We start from the raw sequence: 15,395 nt of genomic DNA on the forward strand, positions 1-15,395 counted from the left end.
ATGTTCAGGACTAGCTGTACCAGCCAGTGTTCCTAGATATACTAAGAGACAGTTTCTGGCCTTGAAAATTTATATAAAGAGACACAAGTAACAGAAAATAGGAACAGAACAGACCCCATCTTTTAGGGTGGGAAATCAAGACAGGGGGACAGTAATTTCTCAGGGGCAAAAAAACCTAAAATAAACAATTCACAAGGATCAGAAGTTCAATGTCTAGATCTTAGCTTATGAATCCCAGACCAGTTCCTCAACTTTCTTTCTTCCTGATTTTATGCTGCTTTAATTCCCATGTAGCACTCTGATGATGTCACAGACTGCAAAATTTGGGCCATGCCGGATCATCTAGGGGAACTTGAGACCTGCCATGGGAACATGGAGAACTGCTGCTCACACATCTTCCACCCCAACCTTTCTGGCGCCTTGATCTGGGAAGTCAAGGGATACAGAGAAAGGGAAAACTTAGTAGAATTATACAAGAGAATTCCCATGTGCACACTGGATGCAGTCTGTCATACTGGGAGTGAAAGAAGCTGCTAAAAATTCTGCACAGGTGGTCCTGCAGTAGAACAAATAAAGACAGCCTAAACCAAACAGACTGGCAAGTAGCACCCCAAATCATTCAGCAGGTTCTCAACATTTCAATTACTCATTTTATATCCAGTTTTTAAAATGCCTGTGTTTAATTGTGTCCTCAGACAACAAGACAAGTGGTACAGAACGAAAACTATTACTGCAGCTGTTCTCATGACTGTCAACAATTACAGAAAGGAGGATTTAAAATAAAAATAAAAATAAAAATAAAAATAAAAATAAAAATAAAAATAAATAGCACCTACCATCATCTAAAACACAAAGCCAGACTATGTACTTCTTATTGTTACAGAAGGGAAGGCCTAGGTCATGGTAGTTGTTTTACCTACTTTGAAGCCTTTAATAATGTAGCTCTAGCTGAAAATAACTACAGATATGCCCTGGCCACATTACTACAACCGCATGGAAAGCACCTAGGGAATTTCAGTCCATACATGCTCTGTTGCAATGTCCAGTACAAGGATAACACCTCTGCTACCTTGAAAGCCAACAGATCCCTCTTCGAGGAAACCCACTTGAAAAATTGATAGATCTCCTTCCAGCAGTGATCATTTCCCCTCAGAAGCGTCCCCGTTGTGCACCAATTTATCATCCAGAGTACATAATACGCACTGTGATATGTAGCTCCTTTCCTTTTTGGTTATTATTAGCTCTGCCACCAATTTATTAACCAAGCAGAGCTTGAACAAGCAGTCTTTTGGGGTAAGAGTTTGATACATCTGATCATCCTCTTCACCTGTTTATTCCAAGGGATCTAAAATAAAGAATAAATTCACATACATCCAAGAATTGACTACTCACATAAGCTGCGAACTGAAAGACATGAAACCTTTTGGGACAGCACTGTCAACTTCAGGATACTCAAGATCACAACATCATATGGAAAAGCAAGTGTTCTACTGCTCTTTTTCTACATGTTTAAAACTTCCTCTAGTGCATATTTTCAACAAGCACTGTTGTGTGTGGGCTCTTGCTAACTGCCTTCTATATTGCTCTAGAAAAAGCCCTTGCAGCCTGTTCTGCTAAGTTCTACCTTGGCTCATTATTTTCTTAATAGTTTTTTTACTGGAGATATAATTTTTATTACTTCATAATTTGAAGTATATGTAACAGCACTACAAAACTACTGTGTTCCAACCAGAAGTCAGGAAGAATTCAAGTGAAGGACAAGGCTATCTACAGTCAACAAAAGCCTGAGTCAGGCAAGTAAGCAAATACTTTTAATCTACTCACATCAAAGATTCTGCAAATACACAAGGTCACTGTGACCAGGATGCTAAGAAACTGGAGGAGAAAAGGGTGTTTAGTGCAGTAACAGTATCGTTTTCTTTCCCAGACAGAGTGACCTCAGCACTTCCCATGTCTTCTGAAAACACTGCTCCCTTTTTCCAAGAAGGACAGAGATGATGCAGAATTTGGTTTTTGTTTGAATGCTTCTTTTCAGGGATTAACTTTTATATATTAAAAAACATCACTGCTTAGTGTAAAAGAGGGATTTGCTGTCTGCAGTAAGCAAACAGAACACAACGGAAGCAAAGAAAACAACCACATAGACTGAAATTAACTCAGAACCATCATGTTCTTGGAAAGGCTCTTACCTTTTGCCTTTATGGACTGAATATACTACTGAATCTATTCTCAGAAACCTCATCAGCCACAACAGAACGGTAATAGAACAGTCCAAAGGAGAAAGTGGGGAGAAAAACAAACAACAAAACCCAAAATAAAAAGACAGGGAATCGCCACAGAAGGCAGACCTGTGATTGCAGGAGGAGAACACAACCTAGGAATTCAGATGCCCAGCTCTGTGTCTTACTGACAAAGACTGTTTTCACAAGAGGAAAGAATACTTTGATTTTTAAAAACTGTTAAAACCCTCCCGAAGGCAAGGTAAATGGTATTTTAATCCAGCGTAGCTGTAAGAAACAAGCCCTAAAGAAAACCCTGGGGATTACCTTTGATCAACTTACCTGTGTAAAATTACAGTGTGTATCTGTCTATACCAGGCTGCTATCACGTGATCACCTGGTATGTTATAAGCTTGCCTCTTTTTCTGCAGTAGTGAGAAATAGACATTTTCTCCTTAATCTGTCTAAGATATGCAAGCGGAGTTACAATAAAGATATGGGATTTTGAAATGTAGGAGCTAGCATTATTTAAAAAAACAAACTAGCAGATGTAAAAGAAACTAGGCACCCAAGCACTTTCAAAACTTTGTGTGGTCACCCTTTAAATAAAATATGATCTATCTCTAAGAGATACTAAATCTGTAACACCACTCTCTAAAATATGGCATAAATTCAAAGCTCAGAGAGACCCTCAACAGGCAGATGCAATACAAGCCAGATAAGGGAGCCCTCATTTTGCAAAACAAGACCTGCAGATGGACAGTTATAATGAAAACCCTGTGCAATCTGAAGAAAAACTCAAAACACCTCCTCAAGGCTGAACAGACAAATTTCTGTAACTCACAGCATTTATAAGAATCTTGTCGTTCATCACAGATGCTTAAAATACGACCTTTTTAATAACACCCACCCACTACTTTGGGATGTGCTCAGTCTGAGTGTAATAGGAGCCTTTCTGATCCATAACCAGTCTTTCAGGCTTCTTTCATACCTACCTATAGATACAATTATTCTTCGTGATTGCAAATTAGGCTAAATGTCTTCATGTGTCTGCAGAGCTGAATGGTACAAAGTTCTTATGACCAAGAAATTAAGTTTTCTTAAAAAGTAAGTATTTGGTAGCCAAGTGCAGAAGAAAAAGGCATTGCAGCAAGTGGAAATGAGATGCAACTGTACTCCAGTTTCAGCCTTTCCCAGAGGTCCCCAGCACCTTCTCTCCAGATGATGAAAGCAGCAGACTCCTCCAGCATCATGCCTCTGTGGAGGCAGTGGGCTTGATATCAGACAGCGTAGTATGCTTTACTATCTGCTCTACCAAATGACTGCAATTTGTGACCACTGAATCTAAGTGGTCTAATACCTCCCATCCAGAATTTATTTAGGCAGAAAATGTAGCACTGCTGACATGGTAATGTCTGGTAGCTCTGGAGCCTCAGACAAGGAGTGACAGATAAAAGTTTTTTTAAAAACCCTGTAACCTAGCCAAGAGGCCTCAATCATATTGGATTTAAAGCAGAGTTCAGTCTTGAGAGCTCTGTCAGTATTTAGTCTCCTAGTGGAGACTGTCAGTCACCACTAAGAACAGCAATTTTCAACACACACGCACCTACCCATTCAATAATCAAAGTGAGCCTACAAAGTCCAGTTCCACATGACACTGAACAGCCATCATACGACAGCAACCTTCAGGCAATAACAAGCTGCATTTAAAGCAAGCCACTTGCAAGCTAAAGGCTTCTCCACCACTACTAGTGATTTTTCTTCTAATCTCCCAACAAAGACATATTTCAGGGAGACTGAAGTCCCTCCTCCGACCAAAGGACTTCCCACTGCCTGCAAAGGGTGGCTTGGAGAAGGCAGTATGCAAGAAACGGAGATCTAAGCAGGTCCCCTCAAAATTGTAACCAGATCATGCAAACATGCCACTACAAAGCACCTACACACACATGATTAAAGCACACGGGGTGGCAGAGGGTGGGTGTTGGGGGCTGTCAGACCTCTCTGCTCTACCCATTCAGAAGCAAGGGAAACAACAGGAGAACTTGCTATGAACACTGAATTAATGCCTGTAAAAATTATTTATTGGATTTTGGACTCTCAGCTGCTCCCAGGGCTACACACAGCTTTGACACGAAGAACAAATATAACATTTATATATCAGTCTTGTTTCTGGTGCATCCAGTGCAGACTCAACCATTTTGAACCAGAAAAAGCAACTCACTGCCACAGGTGTGGTGTTTGGCATCCACAAAGACACAGGCTTGTCTCTGACAGCAAGCTATAACACTTTGGGAGGTAAATTTCAAACTATACACCAACATATTGACAGTCAAAAACAGTGGTGGCAACTCATCGTTACAGTCACAGTTGTGGGTCATTATAGCACAGCTGTCTGAACACTTCTTTTCTTCTAGATCCAGCCTCTAATAAGTCCCCTGCCTGTGCAGTGGGATGAGACAGAACAAAGCAGGAGAAATCCCAAACCCACCAAGACAGGGCTTTTTGAACAAGAACTGTCAGCTCAGCAAAAGGGAGATGCACTGGAGTGAAGAATCTCCCTCCACAGACACTTACTGAGTGAAAAATTACCCTTGTGCCCTAACTAAGAGGCCTTAGCACTGTCTAGAACACATTTTCATTAGACCTGCAGAGGTTGATGTGGAAATTAAAATTTGAAAGGACAGTCAGATGACTGACCCTAAATAACATCTAGGCAATTCAATCCTGTCTATCCCACTGCAGGCTTAGACAGCAGGATATCGTAACTGGTATCAATCGATCTGTTTGCTACTCCAGCTGATAACAGTCTGGAGCTGAATGAGAATTTTTATTATTATTACATGACTCAGGCTACCAGAGCAGATAATCAATTACATGAAAATCTTCTTCATCAAAGAATTTGATCAATAAATCTTATTTCTCTTGAAACACATAACGTACTTCACTGTCAATAGTCTGACCAATACTAACTAGGGTTCAGGGAGAATCCACATTGAGACAGTTATGAAGGTATTACCAGAAAATTAAGACCTGGGAAGCTCAAAAATAGTCTTTATATCTTCCACTGAACTATTTTTTATGTGATGTAATATGAAAATGTCACGCTGCTAATGTAGTTCTAGGAATTAACACAAACATTTTTGGGCTCACAAATAGATATTTTTCAGTGCTAGAGATTCACAGGAAGTCTATACAAACAAAAATCTTCCAGCAACAGTCCTCTTTGGCTCATACTGTTATCCCTGTTTAACTGATGTGAGAACTGAGGCAGAAACATATTGAACTTTTAGTCCAAGGTCAACCAGTGAGGTCAGGAACGGAGCTAGAGCAGACTCCAGCTCTTTCAGTTCACCACTTTGTTTTAAACCATCTAATCTCCCTTTTAGCTCTTTGTCATTGATGCAAAAGTACAACAGACTGTTAATATGTTGTCACCCTTCAAGTTGCAAATCTCCAGTGTAAAAAGAATGGAGGTTAGGATCTAAATAAAGTATGTGAAAACCCCTTTTCAGCCCACTGGATGCAGAAATATTGCAGCATGTTCCATCACTTTAGCAGTATCTCATAGCAGAAGGTACCTGAGTTACCTCTTCCACACTGCCAATCCTAACAAAAATCTTTTAAGACTATTAAAGCTGATGTAGACTCCTGAAATCATGTTATAATCAATCTTTTCATTTGTGCATGAAGAAAGTTCAAAATAAAAGTAAAAATAAAATAAATAAAAAGGCAATTTATCTAATTTCTACAGCATTTTGCAAGTGTCTTACAAACACTAAGTAATAATCTCAACAATTCCATGACAAAACCTTACCAGCAGCTATTTCAACATAGAAGGTGCGTGAAGAAGGCATGGAAACTGAAGATGTAGCTTCCAGCCTAAGCAATAACAGAAGGCCTCCAAGTGCTCCAGAGGCTAAAAATACACAAACACCAATCAAATGAAATATCAATGCTAGCAAGCTCAAACAATTATGGGATTCCCTGGCCACTATCCTCCTGTTCTCTTCCGTGATAGACTTTGCTTCCTGATCCATGTGAAACACTGTCAAACCGATGCAGAACATTTTGATTTGGTTTGTTTTTTTTCTTATCACACTTAAGTAAAACAGCTTTTTGTGCACACTGTGTTGTATTTACATGTTGCCCATCCAAGCAATTTAATTTCTGCACAATTAAGAGGAAACACAGCTTCTTTTCTGTTGAACTTTGGTTGCAGTTCACAACGCTTATATTTAAGTGATAGTTAGTATGTATCAAAAATTCAAGAAGTTTGTGTTCTGAATTAATCTGATTGAATTGACTTTCAAACTCTTCTTCCCGCTTTTCCAGAGCAGTTACTTCTTTGTCATAAAGTGTAATTTTTTCTCTTGATGTCGGAACTGCACCAGTAGAAACAGAGTGATAAAGCACTCAGCATTTAAAATTAAAAAAAAAAAAGGGAAAAAAAAAAAGGGGAAAAAAAAGTAATTTAACAACCTGCATGACAAGATTTGATAGTATTTTTTAAAAAAGGCCTTAAATGATTCAGAGACACCATGGAAAATCAGCGAACTCAAAGTCATTTCAGAAATCCCATTCCTATTTGAAATTTAAACAGCCAAATAAAAGTGCTCAGCTGCTCATAGGATCTCAGTATCTCAAACTTCCCAGGTTTGGGTGCATAGCAGAGGCTGTGGGTGCTTTCCCTCCTTGAAAGGCTTGTCTTGTTTGGAACTCAGAGATAATTTTTACACAGTTCTTATTAATGTTGTGAAGAAACACTGTTTTCAAGATGGGCATCAGAATGGCTTGCTGGCCTTTTATAGGGGTGCTCCAACAGTAAGTAAACTCTAAATACCTGTTTATTGTAGTAGATGTGGAGAGAGCTTTCCATCCCTAAGCCCTGCACATTAGCCACAGAGGCATTTCAGGACAGAGAGAACGAGGCACAGGGCAACACCAAGTCACACAAGTAGTCTGGGACCTGGCTGTGAGCAACAGCTAAGCTAGAGGCTGCAACAGGAAAACAAGAATAGGCATCATGACTGATCTGAAAGATTATAGAGAGCCCTCAGAAGAGACCACCAACAGCACAACAAAAATCCATCTGCACTCCTGGAGGGTACGCCCAGTGTAACTAAAGATAATGCCAGTTCATCAAGAGTGCATTGACCTAGCTGGCCACTCACTAGAAAAGTGCCAGTGTGCAACAAGCATGCCAGCAGCAGCAAGGTCCACAGAAAAGCACTTCTCCTAGTGCATATACTATCCACCAGGGACAAATGTTCCATAAGCCTGCAACCTCTGATGCTGAGCCCTTCAATCAGATCACAGTAAGAATGAGCATGTCTAGCACAGCTCCTTACAGACAAGTATCTTTATCTTACTGCCCACCTTCCAGATTTGAGAGGCTGTTGGTACACTCCTAAAAAGGCACAAAACGGGGTTTTGATTAATAGTCTTCTCTACTACCACATGAGAGGTTTTAATAAAGCATTTATAAGCTGGTTTATAGTGAAAGATATTTTTGGCAGAGAGCTTTACTGACCTGCAGTGCTAACAAAATATTACCCAATTACAGAAAATAGCATAAAGTTCCATTTCCTTTTTAGTATTGTACGCTGGCTATAAATGGCTAGCTTATTAAAGTATCATCCTCAAAATGGAACAACAGTAATTCTTCCTTCAGCCCTAAACATCAAGGGACTTGGACAAAACCAGACCTATTTCCAAATGACATCTTGCTTTGAATTGGGAAAATATCAGCTCTTTTTGGATGCCTTTTATTGAAGTGTATCCCAACTGCCTCCCTGGAAAACCAAGAACTGACTGAAAGGGCCCCTAACATTAACACTCAGTATAGATACCTGACCTGCCACAAAGTAATTATTGCTTTTGCTATGTATCTAAGATATAATTAACAACACACGTGACTGGAAGAGATTCATTATATAAGTCAAATTCCAACACCTTTACTCACTTCAAGCAGGACCTTGTTTTGAGAGTAATCACAGATATTTCAATGGCGCTACTTTCCAAATGGGATACTACTTAACATTTTTTAGTAAACTTGCTTTTCACTTGTGTTTATAAACAGGCTGTACACACATCAGAATTTAGCATATATAAATAAACAAGTAAGTTACAGAGAGATCCAGATCTCTCAATGATAATACAATATTTGCACAACACTTAGATTTACTTTAACCACTGGAATTTCAAGTCCATGGTATATTCATGCATATAACCTTGCTAGTTAATGAAACTGCTGCTATGGTTTCTACTACCACAAAGTTCAGTTGTGAGCTTCTGTGATTAATCTGGTGGGGAATGACAAAAGACCACTGAGATACCTTAGTTCTTTCTTCCTCAAGAACAAGCTACAAACATTATCTGAAAAGACAGATAAATTTCAGGCAAAGATCACTTTTGAGAGCAGTTGTAGTTACTGTACATATGTTTTATGCACCTAAAGAATCAATTAATTTGCAATTCTTACAGAAAACAGTTGACAAAAATATATAACATAGCTGCCTGTCTTCTAAACATACCATTAGTGTAACTGCTATGAAGTCAGTGTCCAAAACTTGCAGCCTCCTGCTTCCACTAGAAGCAGTCAAGTACTCATTTTCACTTCACAAGTCACAGAGTTAACCATTAAAAGGGAAACACAAGCAGTGTAGGTAGGTTGCTAGGAAGAGATCTGAGATAGAGGAACTTAGTTCCCTCCTTTGCTGTACTCTTGTGCTACCCAGAGAAGCCATTAGTTTAAACATCCCCCAGTTCCCCAACTCATCAACAATTCCTTTGGTCACACACATGTTGTATGGCTGTGACATAGCTTTTCAAGTGATACAGCAAGGGAAGACAGAGAAATTCCCCTTGTATAGGCACACTTGTCTTTAATGACTTAAAGCAGCTGTGATGTTTGCAAGCATATTTTTATTTTAATGTATCAGGCATTAAAGAAGCAGAAACATGAAAAAGATGTAATAGGTCCAAATAAAACAATCACAGCTTTAAAAGTTTTAAAGGCCAGAAATTTAAACACAGAATTTGAAACAAAACCGAAGCCATCATACTGTGTACATTACTACTGATGTATCACCCTGCAGATAAAAGTAATATAAACTGGTTATGCTCTGCTTACAAGATGCTAACTCAGTAGAGAAACATTTGAATGTTACCAAACAGAAGTGGGGAAAGAAGGGTTTGGGTAATGCCTTTAATTTGTGTTTTCTGTAATGGAAATTCTGGATCTGAAGAAAAGTATATCCCAAATAACTTGTTCTCCCCTTCAAATTTAATCTGTGTGAACTTCTTCCATGGAAGCTGGTAACCCACTCAGTCAGCAATTAAAACAGCAAACCTTAACCAAAAAAACATACAAACCTGACCTCATTGCCTTCACTCTGGTGTTTTACCTTATGGCTCTTGTGTGGTATAACAGCCTTTATTGTTTAACAAAAAACTGTAAACTTTTTGAGACAGCACCTATACTTGTCTCCAAACTGCACTCAGTATCACATATACCCCATTAGTCACCTCAAGAAATGAAAAGTAAAGCTAGAAGCATTAGCATAGCAAACAGATACAAGAATTTTTACACCCTTTTATGTTAATTTCCTGAAAAGCAAAGGAACCAATTCTCTTTTAACAGTTTCATCCTAAGAAAATGCAATAGTATAGTGGACTAACAGTTTACTTACACTGACATGCACAAGAAATAGCTATTTGTTCCAGGGCTCTTAAGATTTGTGTTAAAATATTTGTGAATCTTTAACAGATATTTTTGCCTAGGTAGCTTTCCTTTCACATAAATATCACCTTATAATCCAGTTCAGGTAAGATCAGAAGAGTTGCTAGAGCATTTGCAAATTGGTCCACTAAGACTAGCATTTGACCTCCATAATAAGGTAATGCTTACATGTTTCCAAGCAATGCAGCAGGTATGTGTCAGCCATACCACACTGTGACACTTTAATTCACATAGACAGCACATCAACTTTTTAAGCATTCCTTATCATTCAAGTAAGTACTTACAGGGTCAGAAGGACCACAGAAGTCTCTGAACACTTTTGGAGGCTCAGGCTGTATAATCTCCATTGCTATGCAAGGGCCTGAACACAACTCTGTAACCATGTCCTGGAAGAGAAAAAGGACAGAAAAAATATGATCATCTTTGAGAATTACCAGCAGTTGTATTCCTCCCCAAAACTAGACCCAAACTTACAAGGAAGGAATAATTAAGAAATATCAGTGCATTTAGGAAGGCAAAGACATGAAACAAAGGTATCACTAATACTCACAACAAAATAAATGTCCTCCAGTTTGCCACTTGTTTTAGAAGGTGGAGACTAAGGCAAATTGGATATTTAGCTTTAATGGGATAATAAATAGCATGCAACAGCATCCACTATAGATTCTTTCATGGGTACATCCTCATTGATCTGCACTTGAATTTCACAGAAGTATCCCATAACTTGTCAAACTAGACTGAATCGAGGGATCACTCTGCTGGGTATAAGCCTGAAAAAAAATCACCCTATGTTCAGCCAGTTCCAGAGGCAGCAATGTACTTTGCACTACTCCCTACAGGGAGCAGAGTACACAGCCTGTATTTGTTTCCAAATATATACCTGTTTGATGGCTTTAAATAATTAAAATGCCTCCTGGGCTTTTGGTTCTCACTGTCTTTTCCTCATGTATTACTATGGAAGCTGAAACACACAAGCCAACAGAATAAAATGAAAGGGGCATGTGGCTCAATCTGTGGGGAAAGGGTCCTTGATCTGGCCATATTCTTGTGGTGTAATGTTACCAGAATCTCAGTTACACTGAAATAATGTTTCCTTAGAGCCTCCTGGAGAGTAAAGAGACATTATGAGTTCTGAGTGGGTGATGAAGATGGGTCTTAGTTTTCATAAGCTTAAATTAACTCTGGGCATTAATGCCAATTTGGAGTTTGTTAATTAGAGGTCTAGGTTTCACAAGCAGAAAACCCATTATTGATGTTCTAGTTTGACTTCCTTTTTGAAAACCTGCCCTTATGTTTGCACACTTGTCTAGAAATTTGGGCAGACAAGTTTTAAACAAATCAGGACAACTAAAAGAAGAAAAATCGATGAGGAAAGGGAAAAGGAGAAAACAGTTACAGGAAATAAGGGAGGACAAGGAAGGATCAGCAAGGTACTGCAATCATACCCACCAGCCACGGACAGGTCAAGGCTGAGCCATGGCAAAGAACAAGAGCATAAAGAATGGGCAAAAAAGCAGCAGGAAAATTAGAATTAAGTCCTTATCTGCCTTTTATGAATTGCGATGGAAACTAAACACAGACTCCAAGCCAAGCAGCATTGTTCCAAAGAGTTGCTATCTCCATAACAGATTCCACATGGAAAACATGTGCTTAATCTTCCCACTCTGAAGTCAATGGGGTAGAATTTTAGCCAAGTGTCCCTATCATCAACCTGATCCTAGGAAACACAGATATACTCCTGAAAGGACATGAAAAAAGTGCAAACTAGTTTCACAGTCTACAACATTAATAAATATTGTATCTTATCACCAACAGATCCTCTGTTAAGAGCAGGTCAAAGAGCAATATATTTCTCCCTGCTAAGAGACAGTAAATTGTCAGTACTCTGTACAATTTCACGGAATTCTGTCATCTAAATAACTGTTAACAGGAAAGTGGAGAAGAAACAGGCTTTTAACTAGTTGAATCAAGTGAACTCCTCCCTGCAAACTTTTTTCTTGTTCCTCCCTTTCCTATTGTTTCTGTATCAGCACTGACATCCCGCCAGCAACAGCAAAAAATGTGAGCAAAGTTACTCCTGACTCTTTCATTACAACAGAAAGCTGAGGACTGAAGACCAGCCACACTGAGGCAGGTGGTACGTGAGATAAGGTTGGTCTACCTCACACATCCTCAGCAAGTCCAGAGTTGAACTAAAATAGCAGACACTGTTTCTCTGGTAAGACTTCCAGTTTCAGCTAAATCAAATTTTCTTTGGCAAATAGTTTACTCATTAAATGAGATGGCTGTGACCAACTAAAACCACTCCTGGAAGCTCGATCAAGCTCAAGCATTTTTGACTAACAAAGTGGATTCTGAGCTGACCCAGATTAATTTCCCTCCTTTTTCCTCATTTTCTATTCTGGCTACAGTAGGAAATACAAAGTAAAACTGCACAAAAACTAATGAATTGTATGCAAAATCCCATGAAGGAGATACCAATAAAGCTAAAATTTTGGGCAATTGTTCAGCTTTCTCTTTCCACAGAGAAGTGCTTTATATATCATGTCAAGCCTTATCTGACTGACAAAGGATAACCAGAAGAAACAGGAGTACAGTTTTTGAAAAGGATTTCTGGATGCCAAATATCTCCAGTGCTGAGTTATTTTTGAATGATAAATAGAATTCAGATCAAAACAGATGGTTCTGAGTCACAGATACAAGAGGTCATATTCTTTCTTCAATATCCTATTTCACAACATACTTCTTCCTATTTGGCCTGCACTGACAATATCTATTGCTGCTCCCATATGTGCCTTCTCTGGATCACTTTACCATCATTATTAGCTTTTCCACATTTTCCTGTTTCACAGATATCCTGAGTGAATGGAGATATTAATTTCATTTTTTTTTATTTCATTTAAAGTCAACTGAGTGCATCAGCACATATGGCTTGCAGGCCAGAGCCCTAAATTCTCACTTTTCTTCAAATCCCATTTAAAATGTATCTTCTTTATTGACTTTCCCTGTTTAAATGTCACCTTCCTTTCTGAGTAACTCTCCAATTAAATAACTAACATTTTGCAGCTTACAAGGGGGTCAGAGATTGTACAAAAGTGCTGCAGAAGGTGGTAGAAAAATTCCAATTTGGTTCAAAACAGAGACTTTTGCAGTATGACAGGATTCTTTGGGCACCAAAATACTGGTCAGATAGTATCACATTTGAATTCTGCCATGTACATACAAATCTGTCCTATCCAATCACCCTTTGGTCCTTGCCAAAAACAGTGTTATCAGAGGAGACCTTAAGAGTATTGACCAATCTGAGAATGAACTAACAGAACTCCTAACCAATTTAAAGACAAATTTACAAACCTTGTTGAAGCTAGACTAAGCATTCATAAAGAGGGGAGGAAAGAAAATAAAAGTGTCATTATCAGAGTAATATTTCTAACTATCTGTAATAATGTTAGTAACTGTGTAGAAAACTTGTAATAATTTAACTCTTTAAAATTTAAGGATAATTCACCAAATCCATGGCATGGCACTGGAGCTAAACTCATTGCTATTTGTAAAATGAACCAAAGTCCTCTGACAGAAGGTGATACAGAAGTCTGCTATCAGACTGAGAGGGTAACAGAGCACTGGAACAGGCTGCCCAGGCAGGTTGTGGAGTCTCCATCCCTAGAGACATTCAAAACCTGCCTGGATGTGTTCCTGTGTGATGTGCTCTAGGGGATCCTGCTCTAGCAGCAGGTGTGGACTGGATGATCTCCAGAGGTCTCTTCCAACCCCTACCATTCCATGATTCTGTGACACAGAAACCCAAGCTCTTCTTTTATTCCTTTTGTTTCATCTGCATTCAGGAAATTTTATTTACTATAATGATATAGACAGTTTTAGACATCCACTAGGATTACCACATTCCTTAAACTTCTTATATCCTTGAAGATCCACACAAGTCAGGTCAATATACTTAAGAATAGCTCAAAATGTCATTAGGAAAGCATTCAAATACAGCAGCCCCATTGTGAATAAAATAATAAAAATATATTCTGGTCCAAGCCACTATTGTTGTAGCAAATTAAACAAAGATACAGATGTGACACATTCTTACAGCTCTGTCACAATAAAATAATTTATCTTTTTGGTTTTTTCCTCTCTGTTATATTTTACAAATTACTTGGCTGAACAATTTTCACAAAATTCCTTCCTTTCTTACATCATAGATAGCATATTTTTCAAGATGAGTTAATTTATATGAGAACAAGCTACAACTGGTCAATACCAGGTTCCTAAAAGGAATCCTATCACAATCCGAAACAAGGAAAGATGCGACCACTTCCTCTTTTAATCATATTTTATTTTTTAACAGATTCTTCTCAAACTTATGCTTACCATGTATTCAGCGACGACACCTTTGTAAATCTCGTAAAATTCTTCCACATTTGTACGCTCCATGTTGAACTAAGAAAATGAAGGTGTTAGCCAGTCTACCTTCAACAACAACAACAACAAAAAATAGACAGACACACCTTCTTAACCAGCAAACATCCAGGATACTTTTAATATCAGGTAAAAGGAATAGCTTTACAGCTGCAAAATGAAGCTGGTCAACAACGAAGCCAATGACACCAGAGGCAACACAGCACGTGGTACCTTCTTCCACCTTAAATATAAGTAGACAATGTAGTGTTGGCTGATGCCACTAAGACATGCAAGAGGAGCTGTTTGTGGCATAGTAAAGGAAAGGGGCTGTTCTTCATTTAAGGGGGAGATTTGAGTCATAGGGGGATTTCAGACCCTGAGACTGTCATAAAAATCAAAGGGCAGCACTTACAGGACTACTCTTGGGAACAATCTCTGTGCCAATTTCCTTTAACTGCTGAGTGATCAGGGTGTCAAAGTAAGTATCTGTAAGTATCTTTAAAAACCTTGCCCTAAACTCACACTGAATATATATACATACATACATGTATTTAAAAAATAAGGAAGGATATTAACAACCATTACTCCAATTTTAGCTGGTACATTTTGTAAAGATATCTCAAACTATTCCAGAAGAGACAGAATATAATTATCCCTCTTCTAACTACAGGGAAACTGAGCTACAGAGAGGAAAAATGTCTTGGCTCAAGGTCACCCAGCAATGAGAAACAGATCAGCTGATAACTCCAATAATAAAACACAAATATCACACGGACAATGCTGATCCCAAAACATTGCTACACAGTCTGCACATGGGATTTACATTGCAAGAAGACACCTGTGCATTGCTGTTAAGCACATACAAGCACTTCTCCGACTTCTGTTTATCAGAAAAACACACACAAAAGGAAACCTACCATCTGCAAAGCAGAGATCTGAAATCCTTCATCGATGATGGCTTTAATAATCTTTCCAGCTAGCCCTGGAGAAACACACAAAAGCAGTATTCAATTTTAAAAAGCAGGATT

At 38.6% G+C, this 15,395-nt stretch overlaps 1 protein-coding gene and 1 long non-coding RNA gene across 2 annotated transcripts in view; one reads left to right on the plus strand and one right to left on the minus strand.

Annotated features, from left to right (window-relative positions):
• Positions 1–15,395, plus strand: part of LOC127380607 (uncharacterized) — a 462,715-nt gene that overhangs the window by 132,658 nt on the left and 314,662 nt on the right. The gene's annotated exons all lie outside the window — the stretch shown is intronic.
• NME7 (NME/NM23 family member 7) overlaps positions 1–15,395 on the minus strand; it is a 92,088-nt gene that overhangs the window by 24,847 nt on the left and 51,846 nt on the right. Inside the window, exons 8-10 of the mRNA XM_051609720.1 lie at positions 15,285–15,349; positions 14,338–14,406; positions 10,245–10,346 (exon numbers count right to left, since the gene is read on the minus strand). Coding sequence (XP_051465680.1) covers positions 10,245–10,346; positions 14,338–14,406; positions 15,285–15,349 — 236 coding nt within the window. The remainder of the gene's footprint in view (positions 1–10,244; positions 10,347–14,337; positions 14,407–15,284; positions 15,350–15,395) is intronic.

Source organism: Apus apus, chromosome 1 (genome assembly GCF_020740795.1).
Source record: "Apus apus isolate bApuApu2 chromosome 1, bApuApu2.pri.cur, whole genome shotgun sequence".
NCBI classification, from domain to species: Eukaryota; Metazoa; Chordata; class Aves; order Apodiformes; family Apodidae; genus Apus; species Apus apus.